The following is a 23341-nucleotide window of genomic DNA, read 5'->3' as shown; positions in this document are numbered from 1 at the left end:
CAAAACATTATATGGAGAATATATTCTGAGTTTAGAGTGACAACAGATGACCTCTTACATAGGTCACATAAGGTGTTATTCATTTTCTATACTTAGTGCCAATGAATGATGCAGTGAAACCTCTTATGAGATGACTCTCCCCCCACCTCCCAAAACTGAAAAGTGGTCTTCTAGAATGGTCTACTCAAAGAAAAAAGATAGAGCAGTATGCATAAAATATGTCAGAGTTGAAAATGAGGCCTCCACGCTCACTTGGAAAGGTGAATTTTTTATGAAGGCTAAATACACACATTAAAACAGCAGCAATGGTTACAGAACAAAAAAAACAACCACTACACAGCAATCCTTTCCCTGGTGATCCAGCACTGATGCTAGAACGGTCCTCCCCGACTTTGTACTCCGGCAGACTGCATGTCTTGGCTGCAGCGGACATGTTCTGTTCTTCACTGATATCACCACGCAACAGAAAGCCATGATGCCAGCAACATGTCCTGTGACCACTGACTGGATGACTACAACTGAAGACAAGGTGGTCACCCAGAGCATCAGCTCTATATAGTCGGGGGACAGAAGAAGTTTATTATTTGTTCTAGCATACTTTCTTGAAAGCTGGATAACCAAATAACTAGGTCAGGTACTCTACCTGTCATCTCATAGGCGCTTCCTGCCCTGGCAGGATCCTATGCTAGTTGTCACATGGCAGTGCACCTGCCACCACTGTAAGGCGGGGTTCACATTAGCGTTTCTGTGCCCAGCGTAGGCCTGCGTACTCCTCCACATGCGTATTGCGTACCTATCTTTAACATTGTTTAGGCAAGGACATGCGTTGGCATCAATTTGTATGCGGATGCGTCCCCGTGCGTCGTTTCGTGGTGTCCAGCGAACGCAACTTCTTGCATTTTTTGAGGCGCCAAATATGCAGACATACGTATGCGGATGAGTGAGCCAAAACAACGCATTACTGTCTATGGGAAAGCATTGGTATGCAAGGACATGCGCATGGATACGTTCGATGTCCATGCGTACTTCAGACTGAACAGGTCCAGGAACTGGTTGCAGCCACTCCGAAAACAAAACTGTATAAAAAGGGGGTGTGGACACTGGAAGTCCATAACTCTCAATGCTCTGGATGTGATCACAAGACCCTGTATGTACTGTCAAGACTCTGGATTTGATATCAAGACTCTGGAATTTGATCTAAAGAATCTGGATGCGAGTATAGAAGCTATGAAAAGGTTTGTCTCTCTCACTGCAGTCTGTACTCTGTCTCTTTGTGTGTCAAGTTATGCAGTGTGTACTCTGGTTCTCTTGCAGACTTCTATTCCAACATGTCCTCCAGTGAAGAGCTGAATGCTTCCCAGAGTGAACATGACACTGATTATTATTATACATTTATATAGCACCATTTATTCTATGGCACTTTACATGTGAAAAGGGGAAATAAAGACAAGTACAATAAACATGTGCAAGACAAGGGACACACAAGTACAGGAGAGAGGACCCTGCCCGCGAGGGCTCACAGTCTACATACAGATTATGTGGTAAATGATGTAATTTCTTTACAGGAACCTACTTTCAATACGACCACGATGCCGAGTCCAGCAACGCGCCAGCAAGCTACAGAGGTCACTACTCCCACACATTGAAGCAAGAAACGCAGAGGTGCCACAAAAAAAAAAAATAACATATGCCCAGTACAGACTCTGCTAAGCACCTGAAAATGAAGACCCGGAGCAAAAAAGGTGGCACAAAAAAGGACCCACTACCTGAACCCTCACCTCCCAATGTGTCTGTTTTCAAATCTGTCTACACCTTTCCCTTGCCTCTCTCGCTTCCAATGAGTCTATCCCTTCCCACCATTCAACGCCTAACATGTCGTCTACTCCCAATGTGTCATTTCCCCAATTATTTAGTCCAAAGCATGACATCACTGACCACACCATCCGCGAGCCAATCCTGCATTTTATTGCCCTTCCCCCCTGCAACCCCTTCGCCACTGACTCATACACAATCATCACAGCTCCACACCCCCAAGGTCCACAATATCTCACCATCAGACAGACCCCAAACCTAAACCCAATTGTAAGTTATTGGTTAATGGAAAAGAAACAATTGTGACAGCACCCCGGGGACAGAGCGGTAAGCAATAAGACGCCTGGATTATAAGAAGCACCACCATTTTATTAAAAAAACTTTTTTTTCCTATTTTTCTCCTCAAAATTTGGGGTGCGTCTTATAATCCGGAGCGTCTTATCAAGCGAAAAATATGGTAAGCACCAAAGTTATCCCTCATGTGGGCAACTTCCACTGTTGTCCTCAGAGGGTGAGCTTGATAATCCCGCAAAGTGGTAGCAACAGGTTCATCAAGTTCTAATTGTTGTCGCTTTTTCACCAGGATGTAATTGTGCAGAACACACACTTTGACAACCTCATCAATTGTCTCAGATTTTAGAGTGATGGTTGTTGCCAAAATGCGCCATTTTGATGCCAGCAAACCAAAGGCACACTCCACAGTTCTTCGTGCCCTTGTCAGTCGGTAGCTGAAAATCCTTTTGCTGTGATTCAAGGCCTGACTTGAGTACGGTTTTAGGAGGTTGGCACACATTTGAAAACGCCTCATCCCCAACCACAACAAAACAGCATTGGAGGTCCTTCAGTGTTTGGAAGAGGTTGTGGTGTTGGCAAATTGAAATTATTATCATACAAACGTTGGCCCATGTCAGAATCTTTGAAAGTCTGAGAGTCATTTCCTCATCCAAATGACCCAACATCCACGACGACAAATCGACAGTCTGCATCTGCAATCGCCATGAGAACAATCAAAGTATTTTTTGTAATTGAAATACTCGGATCCACTGCCAGCAGGTTTCAGAATACGAATGTGTTTGCCGTCCATAGCCACCAAACAGTTTGGAAAATTACAAATGTCCTGGAATTTTGCAGCATTTTCCAGCCAGACTTCAGTTGTGGGTTTCGGGAGGAATTCTTCACGCAGAACGTCACAAAGCACGGCATGTGTTTGCATCTATCCCAAAAAGGGTGGACACTCCACTCTGGAATTGAAAATGTAGAGATAAGGTCTCTCCGGTAGCCAGGAATCTGCCAAACAGAAAATGGAAAAAAAAAATATATATATATATATCAGTACATGGCTTTTATCAATAATACTAATGACATGTGTTTCTTTTTCAAAATTTCATACCTCAGGGTTACCAACAGACGTTCCTGAGCAGGAATTGCTCGACATAGTTGTGTGTACTGCCTGCTGATGGATCCTCGGACATGTAGCAACAAGTCATCATCCTCATGTAGTAAAAAAAAAAACTTCTCCGGGTTGTCACGCAACTCGGTGTACAACGAGTGGTAGGCTCCACTGCTCTCTCGGACTTCAACGATGGGGTGTTGCCAGTAGTGACGACGTATTCTCCATTTTTCTCTTCTTTCTTCTTCAGAATCCACAGGAAAGACAAAGGCAAATTTCAATGACAAATCAAGATTACAATAGAAGCTCTCCACGCCGAGATCCATCTTGCAGCTATATACAGTAGAAAAAGATGAGAATTTCATCTGTGCAAGAGTCTATATACAGAATTCCCATGAGACACACCCATTGGACGTGACTTGTGTCAAGGAAATTCTCCTGGAAATTCCGAACGCATGCACAAAAACAACGCAAACACATGCCAAAACGCATACAAACGCATGCACATGCAGCGTTTTTTTGAGTCATGCGTAAGCTGATACTGCTAAAAAAATGCAGTGTAAGCATGCGTTTAAATGTGTTTTGGCATGCATTTGCACATGCAGATGATACGCTGCGCACAAACGCTAATGTGAACCTAGCCTAAGCATGGGGACTGTGGGAAGGGTCTGACATGCAATCTGGAATGCTGGCATAGGAGAAAAATTGTCATGGAGATAACAGCCAGGATCTGTCGCAAAAAATTACAAATATCACGCACAAATTACACCAACAAGCAAAAGGGCAAGAATGTTTTGAACTTTTGACTTTCAGGCTGCATGTCTCACCATCCACTACGGCTTCAAACATGAAACTACCATCATTTTATAGACAATCATCTTGGCTATTTCATACATAAATTTGTCTTGCAGCTATTTAGCACATGATGAGTTATGCAGATTCTTGTCATGTCACAGTATTGTTACTGTTTTGCTTCTAAATGTTACATTTTTATTATTGTGTTGGTATTTTGTATATACAATTGTAGAAGATGGATGGTAGCTATGAGGCTGACACAGAAATTTAAACTTTCTACTTGGCAATCTTCAACTGTTCCATATATTTTGAATAGTGCAGTGAACAGCTCCCTCTGACCGCTTACAATCTGGCTTCCGGCTGCACCACACCACTGAAACTGCCCTAACTAAGGTCACCAATGACCTATTAACCACCAAGGTCCAGCGACACGACTGTCCTCCTCCTCCTGGACCTGTCCTCTGCTATTGACACAGTGGACCATTCCCTATTACTACAGACCCTCTCATCTCTTGGCATCACAGACTTGGCCATTCCTTGGATCTCGTCATACATAATAGACCGGACATTCAGCGTCTCCCACTTGCACACCACTTCCTCACCTCGCCCCCTGTCGGAGTCCCGCAAAGCTCAGTCCTAGGGCACCTGCTCTTCTCCATTTACACCTTCGACCTCTAGAATCTCACGGCTTTCAGTATCACCTTTATGCTGATTACACACAGATCTACAGTTGTGGCCAAAAGTATTGACACCCCTGCAATTCTGTCAGATAATACTCAGTTTCTTCCTGAAAATGATTGCAAACACAAATTCTTTGGTATTATTATCTTCATTTAATTTGTCTTAAATGAAAAAAACACAAAAGAGAATGAAGCAAAAAGCAAAACATTGATCATTTCACACAAAACTCCAAAAATGGGCCAGACAAAAGTATTGGCACCCTCAGCCTAATACTTGGTTGCACAACCTTTAGCCAAAATAACTGCGACCAACCGCTTCCGGTAACCATCAATGAGTTTCTTACAATGCTCTGCTGGAATTTTAGACCATTCCTCTTTGGCAAACTGCTCCAGGTCCCTGATATTTGAAGGGCGCCTTCTACAAACTGCCATTTTTAGATCTCTCCACAGGTGTTCTATGGGATTCAGGTCTGGACTCATTGCTGGCCAGCTTAGAAGTCTCCAGTGCTTTCTCTCAAACCATTTTCTAGTGCTTTTTGAAGTGTGTTTTGGGTCATTGTCCTGCTGGAAGACCCATGACCTCTGAGGGAGACCCAGCTTTCTCACACTGGGCCCTACATTATGCTGCAAAATTTGTTGGTAGTCTTCAGACTTCATAATGCCATGCACTCGGTCAAGCAGTCCAGTGCCAGAGGCAGCAAAGCAACCCCAAAACATCAGGGAACCTCCACCATGATTGATTGTAGGGATCGTGTTTTTTTCTTTGAATGCTTCTTTTTTTCTCCTGTAAACTCTATGTTGATGCCTTTGCCCAAAAAGCTCTACTTTTGTCTCATCTGAGCAGAGAACATTCTTCCAAAACTTTTGAATACGCAATATCTGTTTGAATTTACGTGTCCGACTCGTGCATGCGCATTGATAATTGCTTGCATCATAGTGACTTGAAGTAATAGTGTCATCACCTCTTTTGCTATAATCCTCGTTATATCTGTGTATGGGGAATTGCTTCATTTTGGAAGCTCCATTATATTAGCGCCTTTTCCAACCCTCTTTTTTTTTTACAATATCTGATTATCGATTCCCCTTCTTTACAGGTAGTATTCTATATGCTCAATGAGCACCTTGTATGTTCATTTAATATTTAACTATTCTATGTCTTGTTCACATTATATTATCTTCTGTTTATTTTTTCGGGAGATAACATGTTTATTTGTGTGTACTCCTTCTCTTGGATTATTTTATGTGTGCGCTGGATTAATTAAAGTATTAGCGTTTATAGTTACTGCGATGATTACTCCCCCTGCACCTACGCAGTAGGGAATTGCTATGTCACATACATTTAAATGATCCAGTATGTTGGTTCATTCTAATCACTAGCGTCTTTTTGGTTACTATGACAACCATCTCTTTCCGTCGCAAGCGCAGTATGACTTGCCTATGTCGGGCACTCCTAATGAACGTAGATGCATTTACCCGGAAGTAATGGTGTGTCACGGGTCATACCTCTGATTTTTATATGATGGCGCGTTTTCCGTGCTCTCATCTAATGTGACCGAGCAGGTCTATAACCAGTGTGATGACTACTTTCCTTACATCTGCGCAGTGGTGAGTGGTCATACTTTCAATGATTTATCGTATTGGATCATCTTTAACACTAGCGTCCTCTGGTTACCACGACTACCATCTTTTCTGCGCATGCGCAGTATGATTTGTCATGCCGGGCACCTCTAATGAACTCACGTGCATTCACCCGGAAGTGAAGGTGTGTCACGGGTCATACCTCTGGTCTCTGTCTGACGGCGCGTCCTCGTGCTTCCATCCAATGCGTCTGATAAGGTAATTTGCCTCAGCTGCTATTTATTAAGTTTATTATGGAGCATATTTATATGACTTCCATTGCACATACCCTTCAGCCCCTGACGAAGCCACCTTGCGGTGGCGACACGCGTCAGGCACTCCACAAGCTCCCCCATGTATAGGAATGTTACCAGGATAGTGCGGGCAGTACCTTTCTCTTAAATTTTGCATCTCCATTTTTAGATGATGCGTGGTATGTTCTCTATTTACCTTGGCTTTATTTTAGCCTGTCCGTAAATTTCTATCTGCACTGCTGCTGCATTGCTGGATATGGCTTGAGTCCACCAGGACCGTGGTTCATTTATTGGTATGCACTAGACTATATGCTATTGTACCTTCCTATACTGTAAATATTTCATATAATTCTTTGGTTATTCCTTAGGGCATTTTTTGAGGTATTTATATTAATTGTGAGTTTTTGATTCCATTGCCCACTATCTGTTTTGTGTGCATCTCTGATGCCTTTTTCTTACTATTATAGCACTGTGATGTGTTCATCTTTATGGGTAAACAACCATTATCACTGCTGTTACAGATAGGGGATGGTGATACTAACATTAATTTGATCTATTTAGTATATCATATACTTTTACAATAACTGCTCCTTTCCTGTCACCTATATTACTCACACATTACGTTTAACTGTTCAGCCATTCTTTCAGCTGTGGGGGATGTCTTGTTGGCTTTATCATGAGCCTTGTGTATGCCTTGTCATGTTTTATGACTTTTAAATGTCTTTATATGGTGTTGTTCATGGTTGTCCAATAAAATTTACTATATTCTTTGGTGATCCCTGCTCTTCTTTGGTCAGTAGCTTTTCTACTTTTGTATAGTGCATGTTTTTTACTGACTGCAGGAGTATCCCAAATTCCTATTCGGTGGTGCCCTCCTTTGTTTCGTTACGCCATTCACCCTTAAGGCCATTAAGATTTTTTTTTTTGTAGATTAAAGTGCACATATATAAAAGAGTAATACAAGTCTGTGTGACATTAAGGCCTGTTTCAATTTCGGGAAAAAACGGATCCGCCAAAAAAGGGGCGAATCCGTTTTTTTCCCCTATAGACTTACATTAGTGGCGGATCTTGACTGACGGTCGTCCGTCACACCCGTTTTTTGACGGATCTGCCCAAATTTTACCGTCTCCCGGGCGGATGAGACGGACTCTGCAAGGTTTATTTTCTTGACGGTCCGCTATTTTGAACTGCGCATGCCCGGGACCTTTGCTCCAGGAACATTGTCAACCCTGAATGCCGTTCAGGGATGTGTAAAAACTCTCTCTCCCTCCCCCTCCCCCTTTTCCAGGCTGCGGTTCCTTTATAATTCAGAGTTCGCAGGATCCATCAAAATAACGGTCCGGTGGCACACATTGGTGTCAAAACGGAGATGGATCCATTTTCCGCCTTTTCCACGGATTGCAACTGACGTCAAAATACGTATGTGTGAAACAGGCCTTAGACTCAATCCTAAAGCAGAAAATAAAAGTCGGCTGATCCTTTTACATTTTGTATTTCTTGGAAAAAAAATTACCTCATAGACCTGCAGGAAGCAGTGGAAGGAAAATACGTGTGGGTCCCTCTATTCCGTGGCAGATTATGTGTTTCATAAGCTGAGCTGTGTGGTCTCTGAAAAATAAAAATCAATATCATAGTAAGATAAAAGGATAATTCTAAGACTCATGTACAATTTCTATCCTGTATAATCAGTGTGTTCTCCCTTACTTGGGGTGCTGGAGTAAAATGTAACACTATAAACAAATAGATACACCAAACTAATTATCGTCTATGGCCATAAAGTTAAAACAAAAAAAACAAACAAAAAAAATTTTACACAAGGTCATTGTAAACATTTAAAAACATGCATTTTTATTAAAGACTTTGTAAAATAAAAGTTAAAAAATTAAAACACCACTGGTAGAGACAATAGGTGGGTACACCCGGATAAAGGTTAAACATTAATGTGTACTCTTAGTATCAAAAATTTGGTATAGCCCTCATTTGTGTAGGTAATGATATAAATATAATCCCAAACAACCAGTAACTATATGCAGAACAGTATGTATGAATATTCTTACGTTAACAATACAAATGACTATATCTAGTCAGCTGTAACGATGTTCTAAAACGTTATTGCAGACTGCCAGACAATTAATATCAATGGCAGGTCCACATACGGTTAACCAAAACGGGGCATACCTGCCTATTTCTACAAATGAGAGATTGATATTTTTCACCTTTGAAAAGAAGCACTATTGGGCTATTGTGCACACATTGCGGTTTGGGTTTTTTTTTTTTACACGCGTAAATGGTCCAAAAACACAACGGAATACTTATGCAAGGTAATTCAACGACTATCCTGAAGTGTTGTGCACATGATCAGTAAACTTCCGTCCGTATTTGCAGCATTTTATTTTCTCAGCATGTCAATTGTTTTTGCAGCGTTTTTGACTCATTGACTTCAAGTGAGTCAGTCAAATCTGCAGCAAAAACACAGGTGTAAAAAGGTTTGCGCATTTGCTGCAGATTTCCTGCCAAAAACGCCACAAATTGTCAAAGGAAATGATGTCAGGAGGAGGAAGAGAGTGTGGGCAGAGAATATGTGCGTGCCCATGCGATGAACAGCCCATAGTGATTATACTTAGGCGTCATAGCCGGATGGGAGTAGAAGTCCCATCAGACATCTTTTGTCACATATAACAGAGACCGCATGAGCCGATGATGGGAGAATAATCTCATCATCCGGCGCCTGTGTTCAATTGTAAAAAAAAAAATCAAAACATTTGCATAATCACATACTCAACGAACGTCTAATCCCCGATGCCCGCGTCTCCTGCAAATGATCAAAAATAATAAACCAACATATACTCACCTTTCCACCGTAGTCAATTTAAAGGGAACCTGTCATCACATTTTTGGTCTACCAGCTTAAAATATCCTTTAATTTAGTGTCACCTATGCATTACAGAACTAGTTTTGAAACCCCCAGACTCACCATGTATCATCCAGAAATACTTTTTTTTATTCCTCACCACGCTCTATGTTTATTGTTTGGTCCAGTCCGATGGGCGGGTATTCGTTTCCGTCTTTCCATCCCTCCTCGCTTGCTCAACGCATTCCTTGCAGTGAATTTCGGAGATGGAGTACATTTTTCGCCCGTGCGCATTTCAAAGGCATCTTGCGCGTGCGCAGTATGATTTGCCCAACTGTGAAAATAGAATTAGACTTACCGGTAATACGGTTTCTAGAAACCTTCCACGACAGCATAGGAGGATGTCTCCACGCACCAATGGGGGACAGGAAGCACGAGAGGTTAAAAGGTCCCTCCCACCTCCCTCTCACCAGTGACTTATAAATGATTACCATAGCACCGGTTACCTTAGGATTCTCAGAATTTGTCCAAGAATGCAGGGAGGGAAATAGTGGTGTCGTGGAAGGTTTCTAGAAACCGAATTACCGGTAAGTCTAATTCTATTTTCTCTAGCAACCTTCCACGACAGCATGAATGCGCTTTGATCCCTGCAGGGGGAGTGATGTTTTGCGCCAGGTATGCTTCAGAGATAGCCTTTTTAATCCAATTGGCAATGGTGTTCTTTGCCACCTTCTTTCCTCTGTTTGGACCAGAGGTATGGATAAATAGGTTGTGGTCGATTCTATATGGTTTGGTGTACTCCATGTAGTGGAGAATTATATGTCTTACGTCCAGCGTGTGGAACTCCTCCTCTTTGGGGTTTGCTGGGTTTTGACAGGATGAAGGAAGAGTTATATTCTGAGACCTATGAAAGTCAGACACAACCTTTGGTAGAAAAGATGGATCAAGGGCGAGAACTATGGAATCGTCTCTAACTGTTAGGTAGGGTTCCTTGATTGAGAGAGCTTGGAGCTCTCCTACTCGCCTTGCTGAGGTTATTGCTATAAAGGAAGGCTAATTTGTAGGTGAGGAGCTGAGAAGTACAGGATGACAGAGGCTCAAAGGGTGATTGAGTGAGTCCTGTAAGCACCACATTCAAGTCCCATGGTGGAACGGAAACTAGTTTTTTTGGATGTAGCCTAGCGGCTGATGTAATGAATCTTTTTATCCACCTGTGGTTAGCCAAGTCACAGTCAAACATGGAGCTTAATGCCGATACTTGTACTTTTAGTGTGCTAGGTTTTAGACCTAGTTCCAGCCCCCCTCTGTAAGAAATCCAGGATACGGGAAATGTTAGGGTTGTCTGGGTCGGGCTGGTCTGGCAGACACCATGAGGAGAATCTCTTCCATATTTTATTATATATGGCAATGGTGACCGGCTTCCGAGATTTCTGGAGGGTTTTAATTACCGCCTCCGATAGCCCCTTGGCTCTCAAGATCTGGGCTTCAGAAACCAGGCCGCTAACTTCATTCCCCAGAGGTTTGGGTGATATAGAGGGCCCTGCAAGAGAAGGTCGTCTTCTATGGGCAGGATGAATGGCCCGTCTACCCGTAGTTCTGTGATTAGCGAATACCAGTTCCTCTTTGGCCACAGCGTAGCTACTAGAATGGATGGGGTCTGATCCTCCCGGATTTTCCTCAGGGTTGCAGCAAGGATTGGAACCGGCGGGAAGGCATATGCAAGACGGAACCTCCACTTGTGGGCGAAGGCGTCCACTCCCAGGGATCTGTCCCTGGGGTTCAGGGAGAAGTAGTCTCACTTGAGCATTCTCTCCTGAGGCTAGAAGGTCCACCTCTGGGAGACCCCACCTGCTGACTAGTATTTGAAAGATTCTTCCATTCAGGGTCCATTCGCCGGGCTGGATGCGTTTTCTGCTCAGGAAATCTGCCTGAAGATTGGCCGTACCTTTCAGGTGGACCGCTGTCAGGGAACAGAGGTGTCTTTCGGCCCAGCAAAATATTCGGCCTGAGAGGCCCTCCAGGTTGCTGGATTTTGTGCCGCCCTGATGACTGAGATGTGCCACTGTTGTTACATTGTCCGAGTAGACTCTGATATGTTGATCTTGGACCAGGTGTCTTGCTGCCCGGAAGGCTTCCTCCACTGCCTTCAGCTCCCTGAAGTTTGAGGATCTTGCACTCATTTTCTGGCTCCATAACCCTTGGAATGGTTGTCGAGACACTACAGCTCCCCAGCCTTTTTTGCTGGCGTCTGTCGTAACCGTAACTAAGGGGATCTGGGACCAGTTGATTCCCCTGCACAGGTTTTTGCAGTCCATCCACCATGCCAGTGAAGCTTTCACTGTTCCTGGGGTCTGGACTCTTTTGTTCAGGCAGGTGTAATCCCTGTTCCAGTTTCTTAAGATATGGGATTGGAGCGTTCTGGAGTGGGCCTGAGCCCAGGGCACCGACTGGATGCAGGAGGTCATTAACCCTAGTATGGACATGGCTGACCTGAGGGTCAGGGACCTCTGTCCCCTGAAATCTGAGACTCTTGACATTATGGACCTCTGATGTTCCTCCGGGAGGAAGGACATTTGATTCTTTGAATCTAGTAGGATTCCTAAGAATTTTACCTCCTGAGAGGGTTGAATTTGTGATTTCTTTATATTTAGGATCCACCCCAATGATTGAAGAATGTCCAGAGTCTGGGCTACCTGGTCTTCCAGGGTCTGGTAGGAGGATCCTATTATCAGTAGGTCGTCCAGGTAAGGTACAATACATATACCCCGGCTTCTGATGTAGGACACAGCTTCTGTCATAATTTTGGAACAAACTCGAGGGGCAGAGGATATTCCGAAGGGAAGCATATTGTATTGAAAGTGCTTGACTTCCGGACCCTGACGAATCCCAAACCTCAGATACTTCATGTGGGACGGATGTATGGGGATGTGGAAATAAGCAGGGCTGTGGAGTCGGAGCTCATTTTGGTGGAGTCAGAGTCGGTATAAAATGGACCGACTCCGACTCCTAAAATATATAATAAATTGGGTACAGCAGTTCAATGCAGAATATGCTGAATATTTTTTCATAGAAATTTGGGAAAGTTATGAAATGTCCTATAAATGACTGTTCTATTCCTGATCTAAGGCTACATTCACACACAGCGTTTTTCCTGCGTTTTTTGAGGATACGTTTTTCAGTTGCAAAAGCAGATCAGCTTTTTAAAAAAACTGCATCACCTGAAAGGTTTTAGAGCTCATAGATAATGTTTTCAATAGCAGATTAGAAATCTGCTCTATCTATATATCCATTTATCCATATCTGTCTATCCATATCATATCTGTACCAAAAAGAATGAAAGCCAGATAGCACACAGACTAACACTCCTTTTTTTTTTAGCACCAGTCAGGTACACCTCATAGCTGCCCAAAAGGACGCCCAGGACAGGCATTACCCGTCTTCAGTAACATCAACATCAACTGATAGTTGGAATAAATAGACTGCATTCATCACCACATCTTCTTAAGGTGCAGGCTTTATTTTCAAGTGTAGGGGTGTGAAGTATGAGGTTCTGCAGCAGCTGAGGTGTGCAGTATGAAATTCTGCGGAACAGTATGAGATTCTGCCCCCCCACACCTAGGTTTGATCCCGGCTACGCCCATAGTGTGAATGTAGCCTGAGGATCTAGGCTTTATCTTAGCCAAGATAAGTCATAGTGTGTGTGTGTATATATATATATATATATATATATATATATATACACACATATACACACACACACACACACACACACACACACATACATACGCACACACACACACAGTACAGACCAAAAGTTTGGACACACCTTCTCAATCAAAGCGTTTTCTTTATTTTCATGACTATGAAAATTGTAGATTCACTCTGAAGGCATCAAAACTATGAATTAACACATGTGGAAATATATAATTAACAAAAAAGTGTGAAACAACTGAAAATACTGTATGTCTTATATTCTAGGTTCTTCAAAGTAGCCACCTTTTGCTTTGATTTCTGCTTTGCACACTCTTGGCATTCTCTTGATGAGCTTCAAGAGGTAGTCACCGGAAATGGTTTTCACTTCACAGGTGTGCCCTGTCAGGTTTAATAAGTGGGATTTCTTGCCTTATAAATGAGGTTGGGACCATCAGTGGTGTTGTGCAGAAGTCTGGTGGATACACAGGTGATAGTACTACTGAATAGACTGTTAGAATTTGTATTATGGCAAGAAAAAAGCAGCTGAGTAAAGAAAAACGAGTGGCCATCATTACTTTAAGAAATTAAGGTTAGTCAGTCCGAAAAATTGGGAAAACTTTGAAAGTGTCCCCAAGTGCATTGGCAAAAACCATCAAGCGCTACAAAGAAACTGGCTCACATGAGGACCGCCCCAGGAAAGGAAGACCAAGAGTCACCTCTGCTGCGGAGGATAAGTTCATCCTAGTCACCAGCCTCAGAAATCGCAGGTTAACATCAGCTCAGAATAGAGACCAGGTCAATTCCACACAGAGTTCAAGCAGCAGACACATCTCTACAACTGTTAAGAGGAGACTTTGTGCAGCAGGCCTTCATGGTAAAATAGCTGCAAGGAAACCACTGCTAAGGACAGGCAACAAGCAGAAGAGACTTGTTTGGGCTAGAGAACACAAGGAATGGACATTAGACCAGTGAAAATCTGTGCTTTGGTCTGATGAGTCCAAATTTGAGATCTTTGGTTCCAACCACCATGTCTTTGTGCGACGCAGAAAAGGTGAACGGATGGACTCTACATGCCTGGTTCCCACCGTGAAGCATGGAGGAGGAGGTGTGATGGTGTGGGGGTGCTTTGCTGGTGACACTGTTGGGGATTTATTCAAAATTGAAGGCATACTGAACCAGCATGGCTATCACAGCATCTTGCAGCGGCATGCTATTCCATCCGGTTTGTGTTTAATTGGACCATCATTTATTTTTCAACAGGACAATGGCCTCAAACACACCTCCAGGCTGTGTAAGGGCTATTTGACCAAGAAGGAGAGTGATGGGGTGCTACGCCAGATGACCTGGCCTCCACAGTCACCAGACCTGAACCCAATCGAGATGGTTTGGGGTGAGCTGGACCGCAGAGTGAAGGCAAAAGGGCCAACAAGTGCTAAGCATCTCTGGGAACTCCTTCAAGACTGTTGGAAGACCATTTCTGGTGACTACCACTTGAAGCTCATCAAGAGAATGCCAAGAGTGTGCAAAGCAGTAATCAAAGCAAAAGGTGGCTACTTTGAAGAATCTAAAATATGAGACATATTTTCAGTTGTTTCACACTTTAATTATATAATTCCACGTGTTAATTCATTGTTTTGATGCCTTCAGAATGAATCTACAATTTTCATAGTCATGAAAATAAAGAAAACTCTTTGAATGAGAAGGTGTGTCCAAACTTTGGTCTGTACCGTATACATGTACATGTATACAGCGTATTACATATTTACAATTTTTTTTTTACAGTTTTTTGTGTTCTAAAGTTGTATTCCAATAAATAGATATTATGTTCTATCTAAATATCTTGATTATTGGATCATAGAAATGATTAAATGTCTGATGTTCACATTGTACTACAATACATTTTTCACTTAAATATAAGCAATATATGTGGGAATCGGAGTCGGAGCTGGAGTCGGTGTAAGGGAAATTGAGGAGTCGGAGTCGCAGGTTTGGCTTACCGACTCCACAGCCCTGGAAATAAGCATCCTTCAGATCTATGGTTGCCATGAAGTACGACGGCCCTATCAGAGGAATGGCGGTCTTTACTGACTCCATCTTGAATTTGCGGTACGCAATGTGTCGGTTGAGGTCTTTCAGATTTATTATTATTCTTGCCTCCCCTGTGGGCTTTTTTACTAGGAACAATCTGGAATAATGCCCCCTTCCTTGTTCCTCCGCAGGGACCCGAGAGATGGCTTTTGAGTGTAGATGAAGCCGAATGCCGGATTTTAATGCTGGGATCTCCCGAGGTGGTAGGGAGGTAACTCTTATACCCCGCGGGGGGGAGGATTCGAGCTCTAGCAGAAGGCCCTCTCTGATCACACTGAAGACCCAGGGGCTGTTGGAAATCAACTGCCAAGCAAGAAAAAACATCAAAAGCCTTCCCCCAACCGGGGTCGAGTCATTGCTTTTCTTGAGGTTGCTGCTGCTGCTGGGTGACCAGGATGTTCCTGCCTCTCCCTTTAGCGTAGCTCCATCTTCCCGTCTTTCCCTTTCCTCGCGGTTGGGATGACTGACTCTGAGGGGCTCTAAAAAGACGCTTTCTTGTGGTCCTCTGCTCTGGAAGCACCTTCTTTTTATCTATGGCCGTTTCTAGAATTTCGTCTAAGGCCGGGCCGAAAACATGTTCGCCTTTGAAGGGTAAAGAGCAGAGTTTAACTTTGGATGTAACATCCCCACTCCATGTTTTAAGCCAGAGGGCCCGCCTGGCGGAATTTGACTGGAACATGGCCCTGGCAGAGGCACGGATCATCTCCATTGATGCATCCGCCAGGAAACCCGTAGCTCTCTGCAAGATAGGGAGTTAAGGAGGTCACTCCTTGAGGTACCACGAGAAATATGGCTCTCTAGCTCCTCAATCCATTGGAAGAGGGACCTAGAGACACAGGTGGACGCGATTCCTTATTTTAAAGTAAAGGCAGAGGTTTCCCAGGCTTTTCTTAGGAGGCTTTCTGCTTTACGGTCCATCGGGTCTCTAAACTGGGATGCATTATCGAACAACAGAACCGTCTTTTTTACCACTCTTGCTACCTGGACATCTACTTTCGGGATGTCCCATCTAAATTCCTCTCCCTCCAGGGGAAATCTATGTCGGAGTTCTGAAGGGGCCGAGTAGCGTTTTTCTGGATACTCCCATTCCTGGGAAATCATATCTGCTACACTCCTGTGAACTGGAAACCCCATTCGCTTAGGTCCCTCATATCCACCGAACATGCGATCCTGTGCTGTCTGCGTGACGGGTTCATCCTCTAGGCCCATAGTGGCACGTACTGCACTGACCAGCTCCTCCACATATTCCGTGGAAAGGAGGTACCTTCTAGGGTCAGCTGACCTAGAGGTTCCTGGTTGTTCCCAATTCTCAGATCCCGAATTGTATGATCTTTCTGATTCTGACTCTGAATCCTCTATTTGAATCTTCCGTTTTTTAGGGGGTGGTGAACCAACAATCGGAGGGAGTGGAGGTGGTGGAGGGGGGGCAGGGCAGCTAAAGAGGTTTGAACCTGATGGGTAACCAAGCTGCGGATTTCGTCAATCAATGACGGAAGCTCAGCCCTAACCACCTTATCCGTGCAAGCTTGACATAGCTTCTTCTCCCAATTTGAGGGAAATTTTGTGCTGCATATGGCACATTTGACCGAATTGCTAGATGTATTGGTGCTCTTATGGGCAGACTTTTCTCCCTATGGAATAAGGGGGAGAAGCATTTTGAGGACCTATGCCATGACCGCACCATTAGGACCCCCCCCCAGACACTTACTGTGGCTGGGGCAGCGCTGGGCTCTGCAGACGCAGGGCAGGAAGACCCGTCCATGCTAACAGGGGATTCTTATCTTACCTGTCGGCGTCTTCCGTCGGGTTAATATGAGATTAACCCCGCCCTCAGCGCAGTCATCCGTTTCCCCCTCCTCCTCCCTGGGTCCCGGAGCAGGCACAGCAACGCTGACAAGCTCCATGCGCCGGCAACAGGATGGGGGCTGCCATGACAGCGCGACCTCCACATACCCCGGAAGTGACACGCGCGCTGATGTCACTTCCGGTATCGCACTGCACGCAGGGGGAGGAGGAGAGACCGGAGAGCTGCAGGAGGCCTCCGGTCAGGGATCACTGGCCCGCTTTAATCCCCATAGGGGAGCGCGGGAGGGCCAGGAAACGGTCCCGAGTTCAGAGAAGATGGGAGCAGAATGGAGGAGGGGAGGCGGCGCCACCGACCACCACTGCCCGGCTTTTGGATCTTCCAGGTACGCTGCGGCAGCCGGCCACAAAGCATACCAGACCTGTCCATGCCCCATGGGGGACAGGAAAGTCACTGGTGAGAGGGAGGTGGGAGGGACCTTTTAACCTCTCGTGCTTCCTGTCCCCCAATTGGGCGTGGAGACATCCTCCTATGCTGTCGTGGAAGGTTGCTAGAGAAAATCAGTATTGCGCATGCGCCGGCATACGCGATTGCTTTATATATCCCAGAAGTATTTCCCTTCCATTTCTGTGTTCCCTGATGCCAGAAAACTGACACGGCAGGGAACACAAAAAAAAGGCAGGGAAATACTTCTGGGACACACAGAAAGCTATTGTTCATGCTGGCGCATGCGCAATACTGATTTTCTGCTTTGCCCACAGTTGGCAAAGCATACTACCCACGTGATTATTTTCTTCCCCACAATGTTTATAATTATGGCACCATTTTTACACTTTGTGATTTTTTTTATATAATTATCGCTGGTATTATTTTTACACTCAGTGTTTTGTTATAATTATATTCACCTTGGGAGGCATTCTTATTGTGTTCATATTGTCAATTTCGTCTATAGATATACTTTTATTCTTTATGGCCCATCTTCTATTATTGATTTTATGTAGGTTGCAATTTGAATAGATTTTTTTTTTTTTTTTTTTAACGTGTCCTATGACGTGCGCATTTTTTAATATCTTTGTTGCTAGTGTAATTAATAAAACTGTATAATTTATTTATTTAGTATTGCCTGGATTTTTTTTATGGTTTTCCATAGAATATACCAAAAACTATCTTATCTTGAGTGTTATTTCACTGTTCTTTGATAGTACATCCGGGTTATTTGATATTTCATAATATTATATATATATATATATATATATATATATATATATATATATATATATATATATATATATATCCGGGGGTTTCAAAACTAGTTCTGTAATGCATAAGTGACACTAAATTAAAGGATATTTTAAGCTGGTAGCCCAAAAATGTGATGACAGGTTCCCTTTAATACCGGGTGTCCAACTGCGATCTCACGTGTATGACAGTCACATCGGGAGATGTGACTGCTCTACCCGGCCTCCAGTGATGGAGCGATTACCTCGTCAGTGTATCACTGGAGGCCGTGAGTTTACCTGAGTTCATCAGCTGATCAACTCCGGTTCTCATGCAGCGGTGACATAAGTGAGAGCACCGGAGCTGATGAACTCCGGTAAACTTTCACGGCATCTCAGTGATACACTGCGGGAGCGATTACTTCCTGTCAGTGTATCGCCGGAGGCCAGGTAGAGCAGTCACATCTCCCGACGTGAATGTTCTTCACGTGAGATCGCCGTGGGACACGCAGTATTAAACTGACTACGTTGGACAGGATAGTATTATATGTTGGTTTATTATTTTATGATTGTTTGCAGTAGACGAGGGCGTCGGCGATTAGGCATTCAGTAAGTATGGTAAATTTAGATTCAATAAAGGAGTCTGTGTGATTATTTCAAATAAAGGACTTTATTCTGGGTGTCTATGTTTTATACAATATCACTATGGGGGTTAGTAATGGATAGCTGTCTTATTGACGCCTCTCCATTGCTAACCTGTGGGCTTGATGTCACCTGACAATACAAAGGTGACATCAACCCCACAAATATGAACCCCACTTGCAACCACTACAGGACAAGTGGGAAGAGCAAGGCTAAGTGCCAGAATTAGGGCGGCTGAGAGATGTTTTTAGCCTGGGGGGGGTGCCAATATCCATGGCCCCTTCCCCTTATTTATATCAGCCTGCAGCTGTCTAGCCTTTGCTGGTTCGATTTTATAGGGGGACCTCATGCAAATTTTTTTCTGGGGTTCCCCTGTAAACTAGCCAGTAAAGGCTAAGCTGACAGCTGTGAGCTGATATTAATAGCCTGGGAACCTTTATGGCTATTGGCTCCTTCCCAGAATATTAACATCAGCCCTCAGATTTCACTCTGCTGGTTATGAAAATTATGTGGGAGCCCACACCCCGAAGAGGTGAACAAGGAAAAGACATCTCAATTCTTATTTTCTTTTTAACTAATATATCTTTATTTAGCTCTATGGATTTACAAAAACACATGTAAAAACACGCATATTTTCCGCTGCATTTTTCTGCCAAGAGATGCAGAAAGCTTGCATAAATTTCTGCAAGCAAATATGTAACGTTCGCGCATAGCCTTAGTTGCAGACATTACGCTTTACCTTTCGGTCGGTGACATTTCTGAAATCAGGTTTGCAGAGTCTAGTTAAAGGTGAACTCGCTTGAACTTCTTCACACCTTTCACCAGCTTTTTTCTTTGGAATTTTAAACTGTGAAAAATCAAAAGAACAATATACTAAAATAACTTAAAATTAACAAGAAAGGGGAAATCGCCTCAAATTGGGCCACAGAAATAAAACGTAAAGAGAAAAGGCCTGAAAATACCGGATATCTACATCAAAGAATATACTGTATATACTCGTGTATAAGACGAAATTTTCAGCACTTTTTTGTGCTGAAAACGCCAACCACGTGGTACCGCTCAGCACAGGTAATGAATATGCACACGTCTCCACTCCCATAGGCATGGAGGGAATATTCATTACCTTAATGAGCGGTACCACGTGACCGCTCAGCACAGGAAGAAGCTGCTGGAACCAAGAACATCGGAGATGCTGCGACGCACGGAGGAGGGCGAGTAAGATGGGGAGGACGCCGCCGAGCCATGCATACAAGGGGGAGGACGCCGAGCCATGCATACAAGGGGGAGACTGGGGGAGCCATGCATACAACAGGGAGAGCCACACATAGCAGGACAGGGATGAGGGGATAATGCATACCCAGCTTATATTCGAGTCAATAAGCTTATTCAGTTTTCCGTGGCAAAATTAGCTGCCTTGGCTTATACACGGTCGGCTTACACTCAAGTATATACGGTATGTAAAGTGTCAGTGGCCTTCTTTCAGAGGAGCTCATGGGATCAAGTATACATTAATTTTTTTTTATTATGCAAGACTGTTTGCAATTTGCAAGATAAAAAGAGAAAGGAGACATTTCATTTAATGTCAATGGTCAGTATAGAAACTTGCACACTACATGCAAATATACAAAAACATTGGTCACACCTAAAAGCATATATTATATTCAAAATGGGAAAAATAACAAAAATAGATTAATTCATTAAAGAATCAACCAGAGATACATGAGGGTCCAAGTTTAGAGGATTTATTATAAGGTAAATTGTGTTGTCATGGGTCTGTCTCATGTACAAGTAATTAACAAGTGATGCTTTCGATAAGGCTATACCATATTTTTTGGATTATAAGACGCACCCCAAATTTTGAGGAGAAAAATAGAAAAAAATTTTTTTTAATAAAATGGTGGTGCTTCTTATAATCCATATGTCTTATTGCTTACCGGGGGGGTGGCTGCAGTGAAGCGGGGTCCCAGGGTCGCTGCTGGAGGCGGCGGGAGTGGGATGATGCTGCAGGCCAGGATGAAGGGGTGTTTCCGATGTGCTGTGGGTCACTGCGGGTGTCTGGCGCTGCCGCGGTTCTGCCGACATTTTGCGACAGGCCAGAGCCCCGACAGCTCCATGGTTTCCTGTGCGGTGGACTCCGGCAAAATGGCCGCCAGGGGCGGTACATGCGCAGATGGAGATCTGGGCACCAAGATCTCGAGAGATGAGATTTGACCGCTGAAATCTCATTTGAGCATGGGCCGCCCCCGGCAGCCATTTTTACGGAGTCCACTGCACAGGAAACCATGGAACTGCCGGGGCTCTGGCCTGTCACAAAATGTCAGCAGAGCCACAGCACCGCCGGAGACACCCGCAGCAGCACTGCCGGACACCCCCTCATCCCATCCTGCAGCAACAGTACCGGTAAGGTATATACGTATTATAAGACTCATCCCATTTTCCCTCAAAGTTTGGGAGAAAAAAAGTGTGTCTTATAATCCGTAAATTACGGTATTCACCCAGTTTATGTATAAAATTATAGTGCCGAATGTTCATAGAAGTGAAATTTCCAATTTATTGATTTGTTTTTACCCTTACATCATTAAACTTTCAGACCCCATTCATTCCCTTCTACTGTGATAGTAGGTATTAGGGCCCTGTCACACATAGCGATCTCGCTAGCGAGATCACTGCTGAGTCACAAGTTTTGTGACACAACAGCGATCTGACCAGCGAGATCGCTGTGTGTGACAGCGATCAGCGACCAGCCCCCCTGCCGGTATCGCTGATCGCTCTTGGAAAGCCCTGGACATTTCTTTGATCGCTGGTCTCCCGCTAGCCAGCACGCATCGCTGCGTGTGACAGGCGGGAGACCAGCGATCAGCTGGTAACTAATGTACACATCAGCTATCTAAGGGACGTGCGTCACTTAGAAACCCGATGTGTACCTTAGTTACCAGCTCCCTGCATCAGCGTGTTGGTAACTAAAGTACACAGCGACGCCGCACGCTTGACGTCACTGGTGCTGATTGCTGGTGAAGCTGTCTGTTTGACAGCTCACCAGTGATCACATAGCGACTCACCAGCGATCCTGACACGTTGATAATGTTGTCGGGATCGCTGGTGAGTCGCTATGTGTGACGGGGCCTGTACACTCAGCAATCTGCTTATGTCAATTTAATCAGGAATATAAAGGGAATCTGTCCCCTGATTCATACTACCCAAACCGTGGGTGGCAAGAATCAGAGCCTCCATTGTTTCAAAAAATATATACTTTAAAGATAATCACTAGGAGTTGGCTGTAACAATGCTCTCCCATAGCGAGGGACCCGTCAACCACCACTAGCAGAGCTGAGAAAAGCTGTCTGGGGGCGGACTAGTCTAGTCTCTGGCCAAAATATTCAAGTGTATTTTTTCTGAAGCTCTGTGCATTTCAGAGAAAAATATACCTGGCTGCAATCATGCCAGGTTTTGATTCACGCTGCTCAAGATTTGGGCAGCATGGATCAAGACAGGATCCTTTTAAAAGGTTTGTAGCGCGTTTAGAAATTATAGTTTCACTTATTTTTCCCTAGGGGGCTAAAAATGTACAGGAATGTAATTGCTATCTTCCTGCCTGTTGTACGAAGAGATAATCTGTTCTAATGTGCTCTGACGGTGGAACGTCATTACTGACGTCAAGCTGATTGACAGCTAGCTCTCTGCAGTTAGGCCGCAGGGAGTCAACTGTCAATCAGCATGACATTGGCAGCGACGTCCCATCAACAGAGAAGGGGGTAAGAGAAAGCAGCTGCTCTATCAACGACAGCTGCAGAATCGCCTACAGGAGCGGTCCGTCAGGGCTCTGAGCTGGCAGAGAGCAGCACTGGACAGAACAGGCAGGTAGCTAGCAACTAGAGAGAAAAATAGGCAAAGTTCCGGATCACCCCTTTAAAAGAAGGGATAACTTCTACTGATGAGCTACCGTGCTGTGATCAGATGTTCTCCGACCACGCTCGGGGGCTAAGAGTGTCTTCAACAAGCTTGAATAATATTCTCGAGTCTCCGCGGCTGCATGTCTCAAAGCTGTCCAACAGCTGCAACACATGGATTGTCTAACAAACAGGTAACCCCTGCAGCTGTCCAACAGTCGTGAGACACGCAGCCACGGAGACTCGAGAATATTATCCGCGCACACCGAAGACACTCGGTTAGCACCCAAGCATGGCCGGAGAACGCGCTGAGTCACTTACACATCTCTGCAGCCAGTAAGCTTGACCAGTGATGTCAGCAATAAAGCCAAGCAACAAACAGCAGCGCGGCGGCGGCGGCGACTCAGCACTGGACCCCGGGAGGGTGAGTAAGGCACAATAAACTATACATATCCAGGCAAAGCTGTCTGAATGAGGACCACCCGAGATGACAGCAGACCACCCTAACGTCTGACCCATACTTACTGTATTATTCTTCACGACCTCTGAGGACGCTGGTGGCGCCGGCTCCCTTTTCTGTTTATCCATCATGATTCCCCGGCCCCTGCAAT

General features: G+C 44.3%; 1 protein-coding gene and 1 long non-coding RNA gene across 3 annotated transcripts in view; both read right to left on the bottom strand.

Moving 5' to 3' along the window:
• SENP7 (SUMO specific peptidase 7) overlaps nt 1-23341 on the bottom strand; it is a 126722-nt gene that overhangs the window by 102310 nt on the left and 1071 nt on the right. For both annotated transcript variants that reach the window (XM_073586182.1, XM_073586181.1), the window contains exons 2-4: nt 23256-23334; nt 19583-19690; nt 8062-8156 (exon numbers count right to left, since the gene is read on the bottom strand). In XM_073586182.1, coding sequence (XP_073442283.1) covers nt 8062-8156; nt 19583-19690; nt 23256-23321 — 269 coding nt within the window. In that variant the 5' untranslated portion in view covers nt 23322-23334. The remainder of the gene's footprint in view (nt 1-8061; nt 8157-19582; nt 19691-23255; nt 23335-23341) is intronic.
• LOC141098414 (uncharacterized) lies at nt 4-8050 on the bottom strand. Its single transcript, XR_012234227.1, has 3 exons — nt 4600-8050; nt 3203-3446; nt 4-3099 (listed from the first exon to the last, which is right to left on the bottom strand). It is a non-coding gene; the product is annotated as an uncharacterized lncRNA (long non-coding RNA).

This window comes from Dendrobates tinctorius, unplaced genomic scaffold (assembly GCF_039654945.1).
Source record: "Dendrobates tinctorius isolate UK_male_01 unplaced genomic scaffold, ASM3965494v1 ptg000091l, whole genome shotgun sequence".
In the NCBI taxonomy this organism is placed as follows: Eukaryota; Metazoa; Chordata; class Amphibia; order Anura; family Dendrobatidae; genus Dendrobates; species Dendrobates tinctorius.
Note: the sequence above shows the minus strand (reverse complement) of the source record. Positions and strands in the feature narration are given on the sequence as shown.